Source organism: Mercenaria mercenaria, chromosome 14 (assembly GCF_021730395.1).
Source record: "Mercenaria mercenaria strain notata chromosome 14, MADL_Memer_1, whole genome shotgun sequence".
Lineage (NCBI taxonomy): Eukaryota > Metazoa > Mollusca > Bivalvia > Venerida > Veneridae > Mercenaria > Mercenaria mercenaria.
In genome coordinates this window covers 16,180,466-16,203,760 of record NC_069374.1, presented here as the reverse complement: position 1 = coordinate 16,203,760, position 23,295 = coordinate 16,180,466, and the positions used below count along the sequence as shown (strand labels likewise).

Below are 23,295 nucleotides of genomic sequence, written 5' to 3'. Positions count from 1 at the left end.
GTATAGTATCGGTGGTAATCGACGACGATGAATACGGATTCTATATCACGGCTTTGGCACGAGCATTTACTTTGGTGTTTGATTCGGAACTTCCTATACCGAAAAACGTTAAGCATATCGCCGGATTCGAATTTGATCATGATAAACGTATATTTGTATGTCAAACGATGAAAGAAAAACTCGAATGGTTGGTGGCAACATCATGCTATATCACTAAAATAGGCAGTTTTCGTACCTTGAGGAATTCCAAATTCACGCTAAGAATGGCCGGGATGTAAATTTAAAGCTTGAAAATTATTTTTTCTTAGTATTAAATGTCAGTGTCTCTTGGATTCTCGTATTTTTGTTTGGAAACCTGTCAACGTGAGAATGAGCAATCAGAACAAGTCAATTACGAATGAAGAAGTTACAGAAGTAATTTTGCCAATGTACGAAGATGTTCCGTGGGTCGAAGCTCAAATTGATTGGGATAGGGTTAAAATACCAAAGCAATGTTTGGTATGCGGTGTAATATCAGTAGATGCAAATTTCAGAACAGCGCCAAGATGTGGACATTTGTGTTGCGTGCGGTGTTATTTTGAAATACTAAGAGGATGGTCGTGTTTCTGTTGGACGACGCATCCGTACAATATGTACCACGATTGGAAAAGTATTGGTTCTTTGGAAGAATGACAACTGAACATTGACTTTTGAAATGAAAGCGTTGTATTTATTTCTCTGTATGAATCAAATGAATAATATTACTCATGAAAGAATAATACATATAGAAAGAAAACGAAATCACTTGTTTTTTCAAATTAGTCTGTGAAACGCAGTTTTGTGATATAATGGATATCACTCCTGCAGAATGGGCAGTGTCTGTTATTCACAAATGATCTAACAATGCAGTCAACACACATGATGTGTCCACATGGCACCAAGGTGATGTTCTTTTCATTGGTCAAGCAAATCCGACATTTTTTGAACTCTTCGATAGCTTCTTGAACTCGCCGATTGATCAATTTGTTGCTCGTTCAAAGGTGTCCAAAGAAAAATCGAGACCAAATTCATTGAGAATCCAAAGTGGTTGTATAGAATCTCTAGTTTTTGAAACTTTATAAAAAGACATAGGAAAAATTCAACGCGTCTGTTGATGTTTTCCTCCCGATCGATTTTGAAGAAAATTTTCATCGGTTTTATGACAAAATGCAAAAAATCCTGTGGGACAGGACAAATCCCTTTAAAAAATTTCTTTCAGCTTTAAACTTTCGACCGTGACGATTTTTAGTTTTGGGGGAAACAGGCATTGGAAAATTTTTGATGAAAAAAAAGTTTAAAAGGGAAATATTATTTTTCTTGCCCAAATAAACCCGGTTGCATTCGGTTCGTCTCACTTAAAATAAAGAGAAAACGAGAACAGATGACTTTTGGAAAGCTGCGTTTTTCAACGGGAGGAAACGTTCAAGCCCTGGTTGCAAGGTGCGGATGCTTGAACTAAAACTTGACTCTCTTTGAAGTCGCACATTACTCGATCTAAATTTAAAAAACAAAGTGTCCCAGACGAAGAAAATTTATATGATTATTTGTCGGCTGGGGACGACTTCTAAGCAAAAGCGAACGTGAACCAGTGCTAAGGGTTAGCAATTCGCTTACAATTGGTGAAATTATCTCTAAAGAGAAGATTTAAAAACCGAAGAATTATTGATAAGGCGTTCCCAAAAAACGAATTCAACAGATGTCCCTACGAGTACGATTTCCCTGGAGACGACGGGGTTTTTTGAAACAAGTGTCAGGAACAAGCGACCCCTGTAGAAATTTTGCCCCTGTAAAGTCTGCGCAGACAAAACAAAGAAAAAAAAAGTCGTATGGAAAAAAGACATCTATGTTCGGAAGGATCTTTCGAAGTGCAGACTGTAAACGTGAGACTATTTGGGAAAAAAAAGAATACCAGACAACGTTTCGACAATGAGAATAGCTTTGATGCGGGGGGGTTTCAAAACCCAAGAAAGATTGGAAAGCAAGTTTTCTCCAACTTTAAAAAATTTCTAAGACCCCTCCTTTGAGTCCGACAAAAAAGGTTTGAAAACGCCCGAGGGAAAAAATTGTATGCAGACCCGTTGATTCAATTGTACGCGAAGATACAAGTCACCCCTCGGGATCAGTATTTTCCATCGATCGGGAGGCAGAACTTTTGCGCATGTACGCCCCTAGCAACTTGAAAAGGTTTCAGAGGACCAGAGGCAGAAAAATGGGGGTCATTCAAAATTTTTCACGCAAAATTGATTGGGTAACCTAAATTGTCTCACCCCCAAGAAAAAAAGCAGAGAAAGCTAACAAGCAAAATGGGAAAACTAAAAAAGCTGACTAAAATGAAAACGTATGTCGACGCATACACTTGAAAATTTGCCCTCCGGGTCAAGAATTACAAGGGTTTTCTGGCAAGATATCGGTTTTCCTCAACGTGGAAAGGAAACCCAAACCATCCCCCAAAAGCGAAACAGAGATTTATTTGTTGGGGACCTAAGTTCAACAGAGATTATTCATAGAGTTCGGGCACGGACGGGAAAGCGATCGCTAAAGACGAAAGTTACACTTCAAAAATGGGGCAATTGGGGAGTGAAAAACAACACACTGGGTGGAAATAAAACTTTTCATGTCAAGTTCCCTTCAGAACTCATCGGGGGACATCATGGGCGGAAACATTTGCCAAAGTCTGGATTTTTTCCCATTCCTGCATAATAATGAATTTGTTTTAAAAAAGGTTCGATTCTTACCTTCGGAGGCATTTTTTGTACGGTTTTGAAAATCAGTTTGAGGAAAAGAAGGTTTTTCGAGTTAAAGAGTTTACCGTTTTAAAAGGAAAGCTTGTTCATTCATTCAGGCAAAAAACGATTCTAAAAAAGTATTTATTTCAGGGGGGACAGTGTTTTACAGACAGGGCAATGCTTTAAAATATGGAAATAGGGTGCTATAGACTTAGGAAAAGATTACAAACAAAAATCTTTCCGGAGTTTGCCATTGCTTTTTGTATTTAAAAGAAAACAACAAGAAAGCAATAGTGTCGCTTCTACGGAAAAATGCGCTTTTTTGGGCAGTATTATATAATGATAAACAATACAGCAAATTGAAAAAATACATGCAATATAATAAATCAGATCCTATTTTTTTTTAAATGGTAAAAAAGTCTTCTTTGTTCTTCAAAAGCAAATCACTTTGAACTCGTCTTTGCATCGGGTTTTGCTCGGGCCCTGTAATAAAAAAAATACATATAGACTGTAATGCATTTCAATTTTAAAATGAAAATAAATAGGTTTTTGTGTATTTATGAAGTAATTCAATGCAAAATTGTTCAAAGCTTATGAATTATGTTTGTTGAAATTCAGATATTTCTGTTTTCTGTGCTCTGAAAAATTAAAAACTAAAAAAATAAAATTGTCATATTTTAATGTTTTCTGCATAACAAAAATTCAAATGTAAAATGACATTGATACTAAAAGTTACAAAATATAAACATTAATCCTTACAAAATTTATGACAAAAATGTCAAGCAAAAGTTGAAATTCAGCATTGTATTTGAAATGAAAGCTACCTGATTTTTTCCTCCAAATTTTGCAGAAAAACCCTGTCCCCCATCACTTCATTTGAAAGTAAAAAATGAAAACTTGGTCTGTGCAAATCATTACGTGTTTAAAAAAAGAAAACAATAAGCAAAACGTCAGAAAATCAGGGGGTTCTTGCACTTCAATGTCCCCAGTGTTATGCTTTTTTACTCCATGATGATCAAAATTGGTCTATTTTTTTTTGCTTTCGAACTTATACAAAAATGTTCAAGTATCAACAAAAAGCGGGAATGCACTGTACTTGTTGAAATTTTAATCTATTGGAGTATTTGTGAATTGCCTCCCTCATTTTGTTCCATAACTTTGCTGTGGAAAATCGTACACACATTTCCCATTACTTGTAAAATTGAGACATCTTGGGATGTTAAAATCAATAAGTTCCTGAAAAAACAATAAAAGCATTGAAAATCGTTTTTCTTGATAATGCATTCTGAAAAGTAGCCTATGTTTCTACAAAAGAATTTATGAGAAAAAAATTTGGTCTGAAATTTTTCCTTTATGTTAAGGGGGCATCTCAAAAAGCTTGGTAGTTCTATGCAATCAACGTGATAGCCGAAAATGTTCGTGCTCAAAAAAGCTAAAATTTTTCCCTAATTCAGTCGTCAAATCTTTTTATTCTTCTAGACCACAAAAATTGAACCGGGGTTTGGTTTCCCACCTTGTGGCATGCCATAACGATTTCAACGTTAAATTTTACCGGGCTTCGGCGGGCACCCCATTTTAATTTAATACAACCGAAGAGAAAACCGACCTCCCTTTGCATGCGATTTTGTCTCGTGTTTTTGCCACCCAGTCCCCCTTGGTGTTTTCGACGCAGACTTTTGAGATGTAATTTGCCACAAGATTGTTCAGCTCCCCCCATTGAAACCCAAAAGAAAATGATTTTTTCCACAAAATCGTTCGCGCGAAAAACCCATTACCCCCGTCCTTGTGAACCTGTTTGACCTCACGTTTGACCCACGTGCCCCGGGTCACCGCCAGTTTTCGGAAAAAGGGTTTTAAATTTTAGACTGGGTTTCCAGAAAAATTTGGAGATGGGAACGAAGGGCAATTTAAATCGATTTTTTTGATGTCAATTCTGATCGCAAAAAACCCGAAAATGGTTCATTAAAAAGGGGAAAATTTTGTTTTTGTGGTTCAAATTGTAGTTGGTATCTTGTTTACTTTTTGCGAATTATCCCCCAAACTGTACCTTTGTTGTCAGGGGGGCCCTTTTTTTGTTTTTTACCGTGGTGTGTATTTTGAGCTAAAAATTAAGTTTTTCCCCGATTTGGTAAATTATGACAAAATTTACTTTAAACAAGAAAGGGTTTAGTAAAAAATGAGACCAAGAACACGAATTTTAATTGAAGATTGAATAAGATATTCACGTCTGAAAATCATCATTTCGTCCCTTTTTTTTGACAAATTTCCCTCATTTTTTCAGAGTGAAAACTCTATACATAAAAATGTTTTGGAAAAAATCTTTGAATGCATTTTTTTAGGTGGGTAACTGGTTTTCTGATTCTAAAGCAGTATTTTTTACACTATGATTGAAAACTCGAGGTCAAAACTTGAAATTTGCAAATGGGCTTTCCCTTAGTTGACAATGGGTCTGTCATTTTGAGCTAAAATTTTTTTCAAAATTTTGTAAATTTGTTTTTAACTCAAAACAAAAAAGGGTTTAGCTTCGAATGAGACCAACATCATAAATTTTACATTGAGAAATGAAAAGATATTCACGTTTCAAAATCATCTTTTTTGCGCATTTGCATAAAATTTCAACAATTTTTCAGGTAAAAAAATAATAAACCCGTGTTTAAAACAGATTTTGCATGCATTCATTACCAGCAAAATAATTTTTGCCCAAAAAGAGATATTTTTTTACATTTGCGTTAACAAAATATGAGCCCCAAAAATTGACAAAAATTGCACATTTGCAACTTTTACCGTTGCGCAAAAAAAGCAAAATAAAGTGTTTATTCCACTCAAACTTTTCAAGAAAGAATATGTCATTCACTGAAAAAAAATCCCCCTACCTTTTCATTTGTTATTTCCCAAACCCCAAATTTTATGCCCCAAAAAACTCAGGGGAAAAATTTTTACTTTTATTTTGTTAAATGGTTTGATGCAGCACTGCAGTATGTGTACGCTGTAAATTGATCAAGGGTCCGTTGTTTCGTTTCTTCTTTTGAGAATTAAAACCAGAAATTCCTTTTTATTGCTCGACTAATTTTATTGAAATAAAAAAAAAAACAATGTTGAATGAACAGTTGAGATTTTATTTACTGTACTTGTTACATGTTTTAGCAAAAGTCTTTTAGTAAAAACTTTATTCTTCCCCAATTTTACAACTGGTGGTTAATAAAATTTTAAAATGTTCACGTAGCCCTTGTCTGCTCCCCCATCTTTTGGGGGTTCCGCCCTGATGTTACAGTACAATCCAATTTGGGCAAAAAACTTGCTCACCCACTCGAGTTCTATACAAAATGAAAAGACTCATGTTTTTTAAGCATTTTCACCCGTTGAAAAATTATACCCCAAGTCTTTCCCTTTTTTTGTTAGTCCGTATTCACGTCAGACATTCTTTGCAGTCAAAAAATCCGTAACGCGCACTTACATCAATCAAATTTCACTGTTGGTATTTTTGGAAGTCCACTTTCAAACTTTTTGTTCGTGATGTGGTGTGAAAAATTCATCCAATTTTTTCCGAAATTCAAGATGAATCGGTTATATTTTTTTCCCTATCGACACTTTGTGATGTTGGACAGCCTCGCTCGTACGTATAAAAAATTCGAAATTGTGTTAAAATCCGTGGCTTTTTTCCCATCTTGTTTTCTTGGAAAGTGCCCCCTTTCACCCTTTATATAGTGCAAAAATTAAAAAAATTTAAAAATTTTCGCTCTAAAACATGCCCTGCGGCATCCCAAAATTTTCCCTGAAAGAGTAAAACACAGTGGGGTCGCACGGCAAGTAATTTAGGCGGTCTATGTATTCAGTTGCTAGTATATGAGCACCGTTTTATTGTAATCTTTTGAAAAGTTTTAAGTGCCCAAGTAGTTTTCCCAATTCCCCCCGGCTAATCCGCATCCGTTTTTCTGGAAAGGCAATCGTTTGATGTCATCGGTTTTCCTAGTTTGTAAAGCACCCTTAAAATTCCCCTTTTTTTGGGTGTATTTTTGTAGGCGAATTTCCTCTCTGCAGATGAAAGCATTTCCCGTATTCCCCCCTGGGAAACAAAAAAAAACGTGAAAACCCCGAATTGTCTCCGTTATGCAACATGCCTGGCTTTCCTTCGTTTCCACGTGGTAGTTTTCTTTTCCTTCGATATTCTTTTCGCATAGATATCACCCCACGGATATTTTTTTGTATTTGTGATGACGGGCCAGGGCTTTTACTCAAACAGTTCCCCTGATGAAAAATAGACCCAACCCCTTTATGTAGAAATATCCCCGTGTTTGATGGGAAATAAACCCCATGTTGTTTGATTCAATGAAGGCAAACCCGCTTTTTTTACTTAGATAAGTCTTTTTAGCAAAAATTTATTTTTTATTTTGGTTGAAACTTTCAACCATCCCATCATTTGGCCAATGTATATTACCGCTTTAAAGGGTTTATTTAAGCAAAAAGCGTGCTCAAAAAGAACGACACCCATAAAAATCCCCCCATTTTATAGGGGGGGGGGTCTTTTTCCCGCATTTTCCCCCCCTTTTTCCCCGCAAAAAATCCTCTAAAACCCCCTCCCGTCCACAGAACATCCATTTCAATTCGACTTTTTTTCAAATCCCATTTTGGTTTACTCAAACGTGAACTTTTTGGCCTTTTAGTCCCTACGATCCATGAACAGTTTTATAATATTAGGCAAGTTTTGGAGCAACCAGTATGTTTCACGGCTGATGAAAATCCTCTACGTTCATGTTTAAAAGAAGTGTAACAAAAAAAAAGCCTGAGTGTCCATTGACTTGATAGTTGATTTAAAATGTGTTCGAATTTTGGAAAAATTTCCCTTGAAATATTCAAACACTTTAAACTCTTTTAACATAGACAATACTTTGCGGGGTCTAAGTGGGTTTGAAAACGTTTGCAGTTTTAGTGAATCGGCATTTTTTGAAGTAATTTCCGAATGCTTATTAAAGATCCTTTTAAAATTTGGTTTTCTGTGTGAAAATATTTTTGGAGTGAATGTACCCCCCTGCAGATCCATTTTAAAGCATTTGTTGCTTTTAGATTTCATTTTTCAAGAAATAAAAAGCGTCATGAAGTTTTTAAATGTGTGTCTTTCTAGGCAAAGTTTCCATAGGGAAACCGATGAGGTCATTTTTCCTTTTTCGAAAAGTGTTTATTGACTATTGCTTTGGCCGTTTGGCAGTCAGGTTGTTGAAATTTTTTTTCCAACAGTAACATCAATGTAGACAGCGGGGGTTCTAGATATTTGTGTATGGGGGAACATGCATAAGTAATCTCGCCTCGTCGATTAATTTTTGGGGATCAAATTTGATGCGAATATACCTTGAGCTAAGGGAGTAATTGTTCATCTGGAACAAATCATGAGATAATTGATAGAAAATTTGAATGGCGGCGGTCTGTAACTTCGATGATTTACACCCTTGGTACTAGTGTCAAAGTGATAATTCTGGGTTTTTGTTTGGGTAAAAAGTAGGTTATACGTCTCACGTGCACAAACCCCGAGTTTGGTGTGGAAATGGGTTTCAGTGTTGTCATTTTCGTTATATCTGTCGTAAGAATGCGACTAAATTGTAAACGGATAAAAATTTTTCAAATCTATGATGGTATTATAAATTTGTATGTAACTCGTCTTTATAAACCTTATATTTTCTCCCCCGTCTTTTAAAACTTTGTAAATTATAAAAGTATTTACCATTTCATTTTTAGCCATAAAAATTCCCCCTTTTTTTTCTTAATTAAATAAGATCAAATTTTTTCCTCTTAAAATAAATAAAAAAAACCTCCATAAAAACCTTTTTTTTTTGGTGTTAAAAAATTTGTTGTGTTTGGTAGGGAAAATTTAATGAAAATAGCAAAATAATGAGAGCTACAGAGGCTTTCACATGCATGATTATAAAACATATAACATTTTCTGATTACGAAGTCATCATTAATAGTCATTTTTAAAGTTATTAAAAAAAGCTTAGTTTAAATGTTTTGTTGTTTCTCTTTACAAAATGTTGACTTTGTATTCATTTTCTTTTTCCGAGGTCTGTTCATTGCTTACATCCATTATCACATCTCCTAACAGCGTAGTTTGTTTCACTTTCTTTGGCTTTGGTTGTGACCGAAACTGTTGTGTTTCATCTTCTATCTTTCTTTTACCCTTTTGAGAAGAAGTCGAATCCGCTGTTGGAAGTACCAGAAAGGTATTTTTCCCACAATGTTTCTTTTGGTTTACGCTTTTGTTTCTTTTTTCTGTTCGTTACTTGTTGCATCAGGGCCCTCTGGCGATAGAACAACTCAAATTTCCAAAAGCTTGGCATTTTCAGAACACGTAACTTAACAAATCTTTGTAGTGGCTGAAATTTGTTTCGGGGGTGTTTAACAACACACTTTCAGTACCTCGGATAAAGTTTGTTTCACAACAGCACGGGTGTCGAGATGCAGTGGTTGGTTTTCTCTCTGCAGTTTTGACAAGTAGTCTAGAGTTTCGATTTTACTCACTTTTTTTTTTCTTGGGTTATATTTTACAAAGTTAAAGTAATTTTTGTCTAGACCACCGTTCGAAATCTCACCTCGTCTTTTCTTTTTTAAAAAGGTCGATCCCCGCGTTGTTTTTGCGTTTTTTAAACCGACTGCGAGTCACTGTGTTTTTCTTACGCGGGGCAATTTTTTTTAGGTCGATGGTCCCTTCCACCAAGCCGTCAATGTTTTTGGGCCCACACTGTCGTTCCCCACGACCGGCTTTCTCTGAAGCAAATCTCCAAACATGGTCGTTTCCACTTCCTCAGTGGCAAGTAAACGGTTTCGTTTACGGCTTCTAAACCACGAATGATGTAGCTGTTCTCTTCGTCAGTGTCCTGACTTTGCAAAGAAGTTTTGCCAAAAATGAGAAAGGTGATCCCCTTTTCGTGCTCCAGTTTGTCGGGGCCCTGAAAATGTTTGTCTGGATTGCGATAATGCAGTTCGTTCAGTTTTTTGCGCCCTTTTGGGAATATGGATTGTGTTTAAAACACGCTTGTTGTAGGGATCATTTCGAATTATCTATATTTTTTGCACGACGATACCCAACCTTTTGTTCAAAATGCTATTGCCCTTTACGCGGAAATAGAAGTAATGTATGTTAAATAAAACATGACGCTGTCCGTTCACCTTCACTGTTTCTATTACGTGTTCTCTAAAGTACCAGTGGGTTTTTTGAAATGTTGACGCCCCGTAGAAGTGATACAAGCGTGACTTTCCCCCCCCCATGTGTGGCAGGTACCGTAAAAGGGAAAATTAGCTTGATTTGTGCATGTCACTTTTCATTTCACAAGCACGTTGTCATTAGCGTTTCAAACGTACCTTCAGTTTTGTACTTGAGTCGACATTCAGTATCCTTCCCATACCTGCGTTGTTGATTTCACTGTTTGGGCTTTAAGAAGAAACGTAGTTGGTTTCATTTTGGGAAACAATCGCTTGAGTCGGTTTCTTTATGATCTCACGCACAAAAATGTTGATCTGGGGTAGCCGTTCTTTTTCGTTGGGCATAACTAGGGTTTTTTCGGGACACAATGGTTTCGGGTCCAAAGTTTCCACTGATTCCTATCGACGGATACATGGCCGAGAAGTCTAAACAAGCAATCGGTTTGTCGAACACAACACCAGGCGATGGCAGATACACGTAGGCTCCGTCGTATTTGCTTTTCTCATCGAATTCCATTAACAAGTGATCACCTATCAAAGGGTCAACTTCTTCACAGAATGTTTCGCACGTATAGTGATCCCGAAATCGCTGACCACACAAGCCATTTTTGTAATTATGCAAGAAATCTCTAATAGGTTGCCCTAAGACACCATCATCGTTGGAATTCAAGTACTCTGCAAAGCGAGCTATGTCGTCAGTATACTGCGACTTCAGTTTCAGTTCCTTGCTCACGTAATCGTCGACCAAGTTTCGGATTGTGTTAGATGCAGAATTGCGTCTAGACAAGTAGCAGAAAAGGCTGTCAGTTGTTTCGAAACGATTTTCCCTTTTTTCGTGGGCCCGATTTACTATTAAGTCGTTGCCCTTGAAACGTTAAGGGTGAGTTTTTCCCCCTTCTTGTCTTTGAAATGGGCATCGATGAGCCCTTTCGATATCGTACCTTTCTCTTTTGGTTAGTCAAAAAATCCCATACGCATCAGATGTGTAACGTGTAGAAATGCGACCTGTTTTGTGTTTTTCAATCTAGCGTTCTCGAATGGTTTCAGTATCTGCAAAGAAAAAGAAAAGTAAATTTCTTACAACACCATTTTGCAAAAAATCAATGTTGTCGTCTTTTTGGGTTTTTATAACCCAGACTCGAACTTATCTTCATTCCTAGTACCGGATGCGTCACGTCACGAATTGATACAAGTAGTATTTGAGTAGTTGAGAGATGCACAACCTATTGTTTACTTTAAGCGTTTGAGTTTCTTCTGAAACCCCCCTTTCCCTTCTGAAAAATAATAAAATAGGTGCGGCATAGGCGTTTTCGCTGTTGAAGAATGGATGGGAATCTTAGAATGTACAACTAGTGATAAAAAATTTTAAAAGCTAAAATTGTCAGTTGTGTTTATCAACGCTGCACACAGTAGGGAATCTACCAGATTGTACTTGAGTAGTTTACTCCGATCCATTGTTCCGTTTGATCCATCCGAATAGAAAAGAACAGGTATCTCTGCATAACTGACATCTTCTTTGCCAACACCCAAGTTGGATCTTGCCAACTCGTCAAGCTTTTCTTTTTTGTGAAACGGTAAATCTAATAAATTCTGGAAAAATTTTAGCTGGTTCTAGCAAATTGTTGTTTTCAAGCACGAGATGTCTCGTGTTTTTCTCATTCTTGATGTTTTAAAAGTTTAGGACGAGAAACTTGTTAAAACCGAAGCGTCATTGGACAAGTCTAAACGAGGTCTATGTGTACTTGTCCGCTGCCTTCAATAACACTTGCAAGTCAAAGCCAAGAACGTTATAGCCAGCAAGGTAGTCTGGCTTTACGTCGATTACCAGTGCACGAATTCTCGTGAGCTCCCTTTTCGTTTGCAGCATTTATTTCGGTTCAGGCAGTGCTCTTGGAGAAAAACCTATGCATGTGAGAGTAATCGTAGAAATCACTGCTTTCTAATGCGTCGTTCACAGTCAACCCTAGACTCTGTAAGCCTTTTTCCCCTTCTTGTCCCCTTCTGTTTGTTGATTCGTCGTCGATTTATCCCATTGGCATCGCATTAGGGTTTTTCAATGTAAAAAGAAAACGTCTTGTGCGTTAAAGTGTCCTTTATATGCTATCATCAACCCTTGATCGACTTTGCATCTCCGAACCGCAGTTTTTTGATTTAGTAAGGCATTTTCATGGTAGGGAAAATCGAAACTTTTGGCTTCTTTTGAGTCGCCCTTTTAAAATTTACGTTCGTTAATTTTGTACAAGCGTAAAAACTCGTTGATGAACTTGTGCGAGTTGCCATAGACGCGTTCGTTGTTCACAAACAGTTCTAATACCCCCTTATTGCTTTTATTTTCGCGAAAAAACCCGCCTGAAATTGTGCTGTTTGTTTGCTTGTTCGCGAAATCGTATTTGTCAGAGCAGCAAAAGTTCCAGAAACGTTCCCCCTTTTTTCTTTCCAAAAGTAATGGGTATACCCGCTATCACCGTTAAAGTGTTTTTTATCTTTTCCAAAGTTCCTTCTTCTCCATTGTAGCCTGTATCATACCACTTCTGTTTCACCTTCGGATTCCGTGTGACGTGGTTTATAATGTTCAGGTATCGTGCTGCTCAATTTTATTATTAGGCAATAAGCAAAAGTTGCTTGTTACTCAACGGGTCGTTGTTAGCATGTAAAAAAAATAGCATTCGCTTTTCGAACACACTCTTTACTCGATGAGCGCATTTGAATACTGACCAGTTTGGGTTTTTAGCATGCTTTTAAAAAACTGAAAGTTTACGAAAAATAACTTTCTTTTTCAAATGAAAATCTGAACTTTGTGGTTTGTTTTTTTTGGCTGTTCTTGTTTTGGCAGCACAATAGATTGTCTCAGTAGATAGGTTTGGGTCGTTTGCAGGACGTTTGTGTGTGTTGGTGTTTATTTAGGCGGTAATGCTTTGTGCAGTTTGGGAGGATACTCGAGGCTGTTTCATTGTAAAATCATGTTTATGAGTTTTGGGCAAGGGGCACGATTCTGTTGTTGAACGAACTTTTCAGACGGGCACATCGATTTTTTATGGCATTTATGGGAAAGCGACTGCTTGTTCTGTTTCTAACATGTCAATCACATGAGATCCGTCGTCGGGCACCGGTATCTGGAATAGGAATGAACTTTCTCGCTTTCACTGGCCGTAGCAGTCGTACGGACCGGTTTTTGGGTGTCTAGTGAATGTGAACGTAGTGCCGTCTTGTAATAAAAATTCCGGGTCGACCAAAGTGCCCAAAAAAAAAAAAAAAATTTTTTTAAAAAAAATTTTTTTTAAAAAAAATTGGGGAAAAAAAAAAATTAAAAAAATAATACCCAAAAAAAAAAAAAAACTGTTCGTGGGGTTTCCCGGTCGTCTGGGGACTTTTTCCAAAAGAAATAGGAAAAAGGTTGGGATTCATCCTAAAGGATATTTTAATTTTTTTAGAGGGGTCCTTTTTTTGGACGTATCGTGTTTCATTTCGTTGAGTTTTGTTCCGTTTTGGTTATCGGGTTTTTTTGGGGGGGGGGGGGGGGGGGGGGGGGGGGGGGGGGGGGGGGGGGCAAGAAGTCTGCCTTGTATGTTCCATGTTAGCTTTCTGTTCAGCCAACGAGCAGCCGACCAAGTCGTTTATTTCGAGCTACCCGGGAAACTGCAGCTTAAAGGGTTTTTATCTCGCGATTCGTTTTCCCTTTTGGGTTTTGGATTTTTTGAACTTTGTTGGGGATCGTTTTTAAGTCTTTTTCCAGTCTCTTTGTCTCTGTTTCTCGCTCTCGATCTCAGACTGCACTTTGATCAGCTGAAACTGGTGTTCGTGGTTCTTGTTCAACGTTTCTCTATTCATGGAGTTTTGAACTTCGGTCTGCCCGGGTCAGTTTAGTTTCCTTACCCGTCGTACTGCGTGTTGACCCATGTAAGCTGACCTTCGCTTGTTTCAGCAATGGGGTTGGTCGATTGATTTGATTCAATTTTTTCGTGTCCCTCTGAGTCGATGAACTCCCCTTGAACTTGGCCGCCTCTAGATCGTTCACATTCTCCTTGTCGCGAGTTTCTTTCAACTTTGTGACTTGTTCCTGCAGTTGAGAGAGACCGCGTAACTCTTCGATGGCTTCTACTAGTTCTCTCTGTTGATCTTTCAACACGTCGGTCTGAGTTTGTATATCACCCAGCACGGTTTGATGTTCACTAACGTGTTTGGCAGTGTCAAGTAGAGTATCGTTCACTTTCTTTATCTGTGACATTTCGGCACTGTATTTACTAGTCCGCGGATCCGATGATATGTCGGCTGCGAAGAGATCTGGAAACTTGACATTTCGTTTGTCCTTTGCGTGTTTCTTTGGCTCAGCCTGCTTAGCTTGTTTGTCACGTTTGTTTCTATTTGCTTGTTCGGAAATTTCTTGTGCACGTTTTGAATTCTGTCTCTTGGCAGTTAGTTTGCGTCTACGTTGAGATACAGGCACTTTTGGTAAGGTTTCGTCAGTGGTTGGTAAAGAAGCGAAATTGTTGATATGCTTGAGTTGGTTTTTTTGTGTCGTCTTTGGGTTTCTTACGTCTCTCGAATTTTCCAGACTGTCTTCGTTAAGAAAAGATATAGTTTTCGGTTTTTATCAAAATTGTCGGGGTTCTGTCTTTTTCCTTTTGGTTTTGTGGATACTGTCCGCTTCGGTGGTTCCCTTTATAGCGTAGGCTAGCGTTTTCTTCGTTGCACGTTTTTTCTGTAGCATTTCGGGGGCATTGGGTAGCCTGAAAGCAGATCGTCGGGTTGTCATTGCGCTATTAAAAATAGGAATAGACTAAAAAGTTTGAATGCTGTTGGTAAATTTTCCGAAGCAGAATGTAACACATCCCTTTTGTTGCTCGAAAAGAAGGGGTAGGGTTGCCTTTTGTGGTAGTCCCTTTTTTACACTGTGTGGCTGAGAGTTGAAGCAGTAAAAAATTGTTTTCTTGCGAACAAAGCAGCAAATTTTTTTTAAAAATGTGTAGAAGTTTTCTGTTCCCTGGGAATGTGATATCATTAAAATGTTAGGAAGGTTTTTTACCTTTCCTCACATGTCTTGTCTTAGTCTGAACTGATTCCCGTGCCCTTTAAATTTTTAAAAGTATCGTGGAAAACTCAAAAGGGCAGGTATGCCTTTTCGTTTTTTAACAAAGCATTGGGTTTTAGAGCGATTGCCTCACCTTTTTCGTCGATTTTCGAACCGATATCGAAGTACGTTGCATAGATAAGTGCGAGACAGGAATAAACAGCACTCTTAGCAGAGTCCGTCGTTTTCCCCGTATTTTAATTCGAAAACGAAAAGTTTCTGCCCCGTCAGCGATTTAAACCCTTGGTGCTTTCGTTTCAACTTTTCCCTTTACTTTAAAAAGAATTGACCAATTGTGTGTTGTTTTTCGGGGTCTCGTTTAGTAGTCGAAGGGAATAATTGAATTGTCGTGTGGTCGCACAACCCTGTAGTGAACGATAAGTTTTGTTATCGTCTTATAACCAGTTTTTAGCCGCAAAAATTCACTTTGCATTTCGTGTGGTTGAAAGAAAACGCGTCAGGTAATTAAAATGCGAAATGTTATATCATTTACTAGTACAACCAAAAGGGGTGGGGTTGAATATATTGAATGCCTTCCCCGAGACCATTTATATCGTAATCACCAAGGGATCGTTTAAATTTTGAGCTCGGCATAACGTTTCGATAAATAAACGTTTGGGAGAAGGGTTTGGTCGCGTTCGTGGTTTCTGTACAGGAAGTCCCCCGAAAAAAAGATGATTCAGTCACTAATGTAATTGGTGTCTGCCGCAAATTGTGCCCAAAGAAAAGGCCACAAAAATTCCAAGGAAACATGGTGCGTTCTATGCTCAGGGGCCCGATCCTCATCTTCAAATTTGTTTTTGTTTGCCCAAAATTGGTTAAGGGTAAAATTTAAACCACATTTGAACCCTTTAGGTATTTTCGTCCGCCCGTTCAGTCTGGCTATGGGATGAAGGTCTTGACTTTTGCATCTCGCTTTTTTGAGTTTAAGGTTTTTAATTTTTCGTTTTGGGCACGCTTTGTTTTAGGGTTTGTCTGTTTAGCAATCAAGGAGATTTTTGATTTGGGCAATCGGCGAATCCCAAAGTAGTATTTTTCTTTTCTGTCTCGACATGTCTCTTTGTCTGCGTTTCTTTTTTCCCCCTCTTGAAGATCCGTAAAGGGGCTTCAGTAAACTGGCCATTCGGTTCTATTGATCGGGCAGACGGGCAATGTGAGTTTTTTGGGATTTGACTCTGTTTTATCATCATTTCGATGCTTTGTTGTCCAAAAAATTTTATGGTTGAATAGTATTTTTGAACAACGTGTTTGAGTTTTTAATTATCAATTATCATCTAATCTGACATACAGCATCGCCAAAATGATGATTTGCAGCGGTTGAAGTACTTGCATCCGACACTGATGTTCTTCATTAGCTTTAAATTCATTGTCAGTTCGGAGGATGTTTAAGGAATGATAAATGTCCCCTAGTCTGTGTTCATTTCGTTCAAATATCAAGACTCTTCGATACATTTGTCATCAAGTTCTCTTGAATACCTCCCGACTTGTTGTTCTGGTCGTAAAACAGAAAGAATCGTTTTGGGTAGTTTGTATAGCCTATTTAAAATCTTTAGAAATCGGCTTTTTGTTTCGCTTTTAGATCGTCGATGGGGATCTTCGTGTTTGTTTATGAGGGTCGTCGAGTAAAAGAACGGGCTATGCTACTGCTCGCTTGCCTTTTTTTTTTTCCCCCTGCTGATCGACAACGTTCAACTGTGCGATTACTTTGGGGTGTTGTTTAATTCCTCGAAAAATTTTTCGCCTCATAGTCAATGCCGTTACTCCCAAAAATTTTTAAACTGCTCATGATTTTGATGAAACCTTTTTTGCTACGCTCATGCAAAGCATCATTTTTTTTTCAAAAATTTGCGAACGTTTTATTTAAATTTTAGAAAAAACCCGTGTCATGTTTTGTAAGGTGTCGTTGTAACTCTTATGTTTTGTTGTCGTTGTAGTTGCTGTTCGATCGGAAACTTCACCTCTTCTTAACCGCAACCCGTAGCGAGTAAAGCCCAACCCGGCACATTCGTCGAGGTTTTTGCGGTTTCCGAAAAAACCCGACCCTAATCAGCTTGAAGAAATCTGTACGTACTTCTGCAACACTGTTCTTCGTCCGTTGTTAACTGAATTCCGTTTTCTAAACCGTCTCCTGAAAGCAACCCGGGTTTCCCCCAAACTCCCCTTTCCAGTTTGTTTGAGATTTCTCTGACATCACAAAGTATTGTCGTCTATGCGTTTATCGGATTGTTCGCTGACGCGACCGTCCCCCTTGTGTTGAGGGTTTGAAATCTTTTGTTTTTTCCAATGGGTTTGTATGGAGTCGAAGCGTTGGGAAAAGTTCCCTCCAGGAGTTTCAACCTTTCTGTCTGTTTGTCCCTCTTTTCTTGAAACTTGTCGATCCATTCGCTTTGTGAGTCAGATTTTGTTCTTAGTTCGAAAGGGGTTTCTTGTTTTTCTCCCCTTGCGTTTGAAAAATCAACGTATCTCTCGATTTTTTTTTTGACCGACTGAAAAGCTTCTTTTTACGTGTCGACGTTTGTTCGAATTTCCCGTACTTTTTGGGGGCCGTTTTTACGATTCGGTCTTTTGTTCTTTCAAGGCTTTTTTTGAAGCTCCCCTTTTGCGTCGTCGTGGTAAATTAAAAATCATTCTGTGCTTTTCTAAGGTAACCCATGAAAGTTGTGGCCCGTTCGAAATACTGACCATCTTTCTTGCTCTGTTTCACATTGGCTTTGACTTTTCGTGTTTGCAAGTGCGGATGTTCGGAAAAGCTAATTCCCCTTTTGACACGTTGGGGGAAAACATGTCTCGATGAATTCCTGTATGCCTGTCGTTGTCGGGGTTTTAAATTCCGCCGCTTGTCTTGAAACTCGTACAACCCTTTTTGGAAAAGTTGCCAACGCTTTACGGCGTCATGCGAAATTGTTAGGTGATCTCGAATCCTTCTTCCCCTTCTTCCATTTGGGGTTTTATGTTCTTTTAAGTAGCTTTTCCCTACCTGCGACCATTTGTCGACGATGTTTGTTATTTGTCGGCGTATTGATAGGGAAAAATTCATTTGTCTTCAGCTCGTCCATTCGGTCGATCGCGCGTAAGTATGTTTGTTTTTTTCGTTTTTGTTCGAAAGCGCGAGAATTTAGCAAGGATTGTTCTCGTCAAAAAGAGGTTTTGGGCTTAGTCAGGGGGCAAAACGGATTTTTCAACGTCGATTTTTTCCTTCATTCTCGACGTTACCCTTTTCGGGGTTTGTCTTTTGCCACTTCTGTCAGAATCGTTGCATGTTAAGGCATCGTAGTGTTCTCGGTTTAAGTGCTCACTTTTTGTTCCGCGTAATACAGAGTCTCGCCTCTGTTCCAAACAAATCCTTGTCTTATTTGCTTAATGCCCCAAAAAATTTCTAGTTTCCCCTTTGTTGGTAAGTGCCAAAATTCCCGTTCTCGCCAATAAAATGCACGTCGCGATGGAGTATTGAATTTTGCCCGTCAGCTCGTTGAAAAAGTGGGCATTTTAAAAAAAAGGACTTTGTCGTTTGACCTTTTTCAGGTTTAAATATCGGGTTTTGACAATTTTTCGAAAGGGACGGCGCTAGAACTGTCCCCTTCAAAAGACAGCTTTTAACGCTGTTCATGTTGAAATGGAAACGAACGCTTAAGCTGGTGTCGATGAATTACCAAGTTTGTTCAGATACCTTGACTTAACGTGTTCGATGGGATTGTCTAAAAGCGTTGATCTGTACAGCAGACAAATTTGGTTAGGAGAATGTTTTTCCTACCTCCCGCTTTACGCACACCTTTTTCGCCAAAAACCGGGCAGTTTAACAAATTGGGACCCACAGGTTTGTTTGAAATTTTGAAAAGTGATGTACTGCAATTTTTTGCTCGTAGTCTCGTTGTAACCAGCCATTGTTTGGCACTCCCTCTCTTGAAAGTACACGCGGTTTTGCACATCTTGTGAATGTTTAAGCTTCACGACGGGACACAAGAAAAATTTTTTTTTCACCCAAATAGGGTCTGATCGCTTCTTAAATGTCGAGATTCGTCAATCTTTCTCGTAAATGGCAATGCAGAGAAAGGGTATAGCGATCTCTGGTTTGAAGTTTCACTTTAGTTGCATGAGTGTGTCGGTACAAAAAGTCGTTTCCACTTTTGTTCCTTTTTTTCTAATTTTTCCTGTTGTCCCTTTTTCGAAGCTGTCGGAAAGTAGTCGATTGGATTCACAGACTGTGTGTAATTTTTTTTTCGTGCGGTTTTTGGGTTTGTCAGGTATAAAGCCACAAAATACACATGAAAAAAAACTTAGCTTCCATAATTTCTCATTTTCTCAATCCCGTCAAAACAATATAAATGATTTACAACGCAACATGTTAAAAAAAAATATATGTCTGTACAACAGTTAAAAATAACTAATGAGAGACTTTTTTTCTTTTTATTATTTATTTTGTATTTGAAACATTCTGATTCTAAAGTTTAAAATATCGGGGTGAAGATTGACAATATTACAAGTGTGGAGAAAACATCCCTTTATAGTCATTTCGATTTTCAACCTAACTTCGAAATGAAGCTTGTCGCATAATTTAGATGAAAAATTCTGTCTAAATGGCGACGGATCGAAAAAAAGGAAATGGAACCAATACATTTCCCCAATTCTACAAAAGTTCAGATGTTTTTCGTCAAAAGTAGATTTAATAAAGGAAAACTTGATTGATTCCCACAGAGTCATATTGCATTTCGTGCACCATCCTTATCATCCAGTGTTTGCCCAGATGGAAAGTTCGAAATGACAGCCGACAAAAACTTGATTCAAACGAGGGTGAAGTGGGTGACGGCGTTCACTTTTTCTGAATAAGTATCTACAAACAAGCTTTAGAAATTAGAGACAAACAAAAATTGAAATTAAAACGGATAAACGGAAAAAAGTTTACTAATTTGAAATAGAAAGGGGACGAAATCGCTGGCAGATTCACCTTAACGTTTACTCCTGTTGTTTTTGAAAGATTTGTTAAAGGAAAATAAATTGTCGCGTTACTAATTGCCCTTTTTTCTCGTTTCGCATCGGAACATGTGTCAATTAAAATAACCAAACAGGCCAATCAAACTTTACACGTTCCAAATTATGACCAATCCGAACACGTATCAAAATTGATACTGTTCAAATCTTTGTCACCAACGATTTATAACAGTGGTGTTGATGCCCTTTATAGAAACATGGGTGGAATAATTGGTAGAACATTGCGTTGGATCACGATTTTGATACATTGATAAGGCGTTGGTCATTTGAAAGGTTTAACTTTTTTACAGACACGTTATCCGTAATAGTACTGAACTATAAGAAGAACAAAAGACAGGTACTGTTAGAAAAAGCCTACGGTTGAACTCTTAGTTAAAACCCTAACTTTAACCTTCGTAACAATTGTTTCGTATATGAATGTTACAATTTTTTCAGACACTACTAAACAAAGATGACGACGAACAATGTGACCATAAGTGTAGTGAACGGAAAGAAAAATTGTCTTTTATTGTTCTAATTCATAATACATGGTTAAAATTCCTTTTTTGTTGTTATTGTTGTTTTTGTCGTTCGTTTATTCGTTCTGTTGTTCATTACATGAAACGTCCCCTGTACTGTTTAGTTTAAACCCACAGTTCAACTCTTTTGGGGTTTACCCCAACTGTAACTGCGTAATAATTTCCATCGCATAGAATGTTCATTTTCCCTATTTGAAAAATTGACAGTATAAAAGAGTGACAACGCAAATGTGACCTGAATGTTTTAACAAAGGGAAAAAAGGGAGCCCGTATCGTTTGTATCTGTTCGTAATGCTTGGTCAAGTTCCCACAACTAAAAAACAAAACAAAACAATTTAAATACCGTTAAAAAATAACAGTCTAATCCGGTCTATACAATACCCGTTACTTGTCATTGTCGAACATGTTCTTGATGTTCTAGTTGTCATATAATGAAAGCTTGCACATTTTCAAACAACAAAATAAACAACAAAAATCAATTGGGCAGAAAAAACCCTTGTTTTACCCTTAACCAAAACCAAAGGCATATCAGCTGTTTTACCCAATATTCTACCCAACTTTCTATAAAGGGCATCAACACCACTGTTATAAATCGTTGGTGATAAATTGATACATGTAATAGATATGGTATCATTTTTAGGTGTTCGTGTTTTTTTGACCATTACATGATGAGTGAAAAAATAAGTATTTACGTGACTTTGAGATCTCCTTTTGAAACTGTATAAGTTGAAATGCTAAGCAAAAAAGTATTGCAATGTTTGGGGATATTTCGTGAAAAAGTACAAAGAAATTTAAAAAGCATAAACGTGAACCCTTTTTACGTAAGTCGACCTTTTCGTTGAAACCGAGTGAAAGTGGCAAATTTTTTTACGAGGGTTTACTTCTCGATTTTAACTTGGAATTTGAAAATCAGGTCTACCAGTGCCTGAACACAGTGAGGGAATGTTCGAAGGTAAAAAGGAAGTGAGGCACCATTAGATTTGTCAGATTTGGGGTTACTAAATTTGGTCCCTCGCACGACTTTCCCATCAAAAGTTCCTTTGACGGAAAGTTTTGTGTCTAACAAGTGACAAGTGGAAACCTAGAAAGGGTTTGATTCAGTACAACCCAATTTTTTCCGGAAAAACCTTGAACTTGGGAGACCATTTAGATTACCCAAAAGGTGGTGGTTCAAAGACTAAACCCAAAGTGAATTTGGCAGAGTTTTTACAAGAAAGCAGGTCCATTATTAGGATTCGAAACAAGGATGACATGTGTTGCGCTCGTGCAATCGTAACAGCGCAAGCAAGGATAGAAAAAATCCTCAATGGGATAATATTAAAAAGGGTTTTTGGGGGCGAAAGGTTTTCCATTGAATTACTCGCTTTTGGTGTTGATAAAAAAAAATGTGTATGGGAAATTGAAATTTCAACGGTATTTCCGAAGTACAAAATTAACGTAAATCCAAAAAAAACCTTTAATAGTTTCATTTACGTCAGTCCAAGATGGCGTACCAAATTTTCGTACCCCTTTCCCTGGTCATTGATGTGATTTCGAAGTAAACCCGGCTCCTCAACGAAAAAATTTTTCAACAAATGTAGAAAGGTTCAATGTCAAAGGGGAAAATCTTTTGTGTGATAGAGTTTCGGTTTTGTCATCGATACATGAGGGTGTCAAGGGGTGGATTTCTGTTCGGATTGTCATAGGTACTTCATAAGCGCCACCTGTTACAAGCTTCATAAGAAGAAGAACAAAGGAGGAAAATCAAGTGCGAAACTGGTTCGTGTTGAAACAATGTAAGGGGTTTTACAACAAAAAAAAGGCGTCGACGGAACAGTGTGCGGCGAAAGTACGGAATTGCAAAAGTTTTTTCGCGAAAAACCCCGGTGTTACTAAGGTTGTCGACCGTCCATTACAAGTAACGCGAATTCAAGACAGGTGTTAAATTTTTTTCGAGTTCCGGCAGTTTAGACGAGAAATTTAATGTGGCCCGGGGTTTTTTTTTGGAAAAAAACGAGAAATGTGCAACTGTGGCAGTTGTCATTGGGGGTCGTTGGTTTTGCCAAGTCTTTGCATTGTTCCAAAATGTGCGTTTATGTATGGCAAGGACGTGAACAACAGCGGTTGTGCATTGTGGTCAGAACCCAAAAAGGGATTTTAAAGGGTTTGAAAACGACGGGTTTATTCTCAAATGGTTTTTTTCGGCTGAAAACTACGGTACAACGGTATTATGTCACAATTTCAAGGGATTTGACAGCTACCCTATCGTGAATTACTTACACGAGAATGGTTTTCCACCTAAAGTGATCAAAGCTGGATGCAAGTACACGACAATATCTGTTTCGAAATGCAAAATGCGTTTCATCGACTCACAGAACTTCATTACCATGTCTCTGTCGGAGATGGGCAAATCGTTCGATGAGGTTCCATTGTACGACGGATTCTTTCCACATCTGTTCAATATCAAAGAGAATCAGTGTGCTGTACTGCCTTGTCTACCTGACGCGAAATATTACGACCCGGACAATATGAGTGTCGAAACGAGGAGGAAGTTCATGTCTTGGTACGTGATTCATAAACACGACAAGTTCGACTTCCAGAAAGAACTGGTCGGGGTTTAGCAAGAGCAACGTTGATTTGGTGAGAAGATGCTGTCTGAATTTTCGCTCTATGTTCATGACTATGAGCAAAACTGACCAACGTGATGGAATCGATCCATTTCAGAAAAGCGTGACCATCGCCTCGGCTTGTAATCTGGTGTACAGGGCAAGGTATCTTGAACCTGAAACAATCGCTCTTATTCCGACTCACG

The 23,295-nt window shown here is 38.0% G+C and overlaps 1 protein-coding gene across 1 annotated transcript; it reads right to left on the bottom strand.

The window, feature by feature from the left end:
• Positions 1-310: 310 nt before the first annotated feature.
• On the bottom strand, positions 311-14,685 carry LOC128548107 (uncharacterized). The gene is made up of 5 exons (XM_053522502.1): positions 14,571-14,685; positions 13,806-14,489; positions 12,388-12,516; positions 8,812-8,933; positions 311-355 (listed from the first exon to the last, which is right to left on the bottom strand). Exons 1-5 carry the CDS (start codon positions 14,683-14,685, stop codon positions 311-313), a joined length of 1,095 nt encoding a protein of 364 aa, XP_053378477.1.
• Between the last annotated feature and the right edge of the window lie 8,610 nt (positions 14,686-23,295).

Excerpts from the sequence above, each read along its gene's own strand:
- LOC128548107 (XM_053522502.1), bottom strand. The coding sequence starts at position 14,685 with ATGACAACCCGACGATCTGCTTTCAGGCTACCCAATGCCCCCGAAATG. Across the intron at positions 8,934-12,387 it reads CACTTTAACGGTGATAGCGG|CGGATTCGACTTCTTCTCAA; the intron begins GTATACCCATTA and ends TACTTCCAACAG. Across the intron at positions 356-8,811 it reads TAGGAGATGTGATAATGGAT|GTTTCCAAACAAAAATACGA; the intron begins GTAAGCAATGAA and ends TCACGTTGACAG.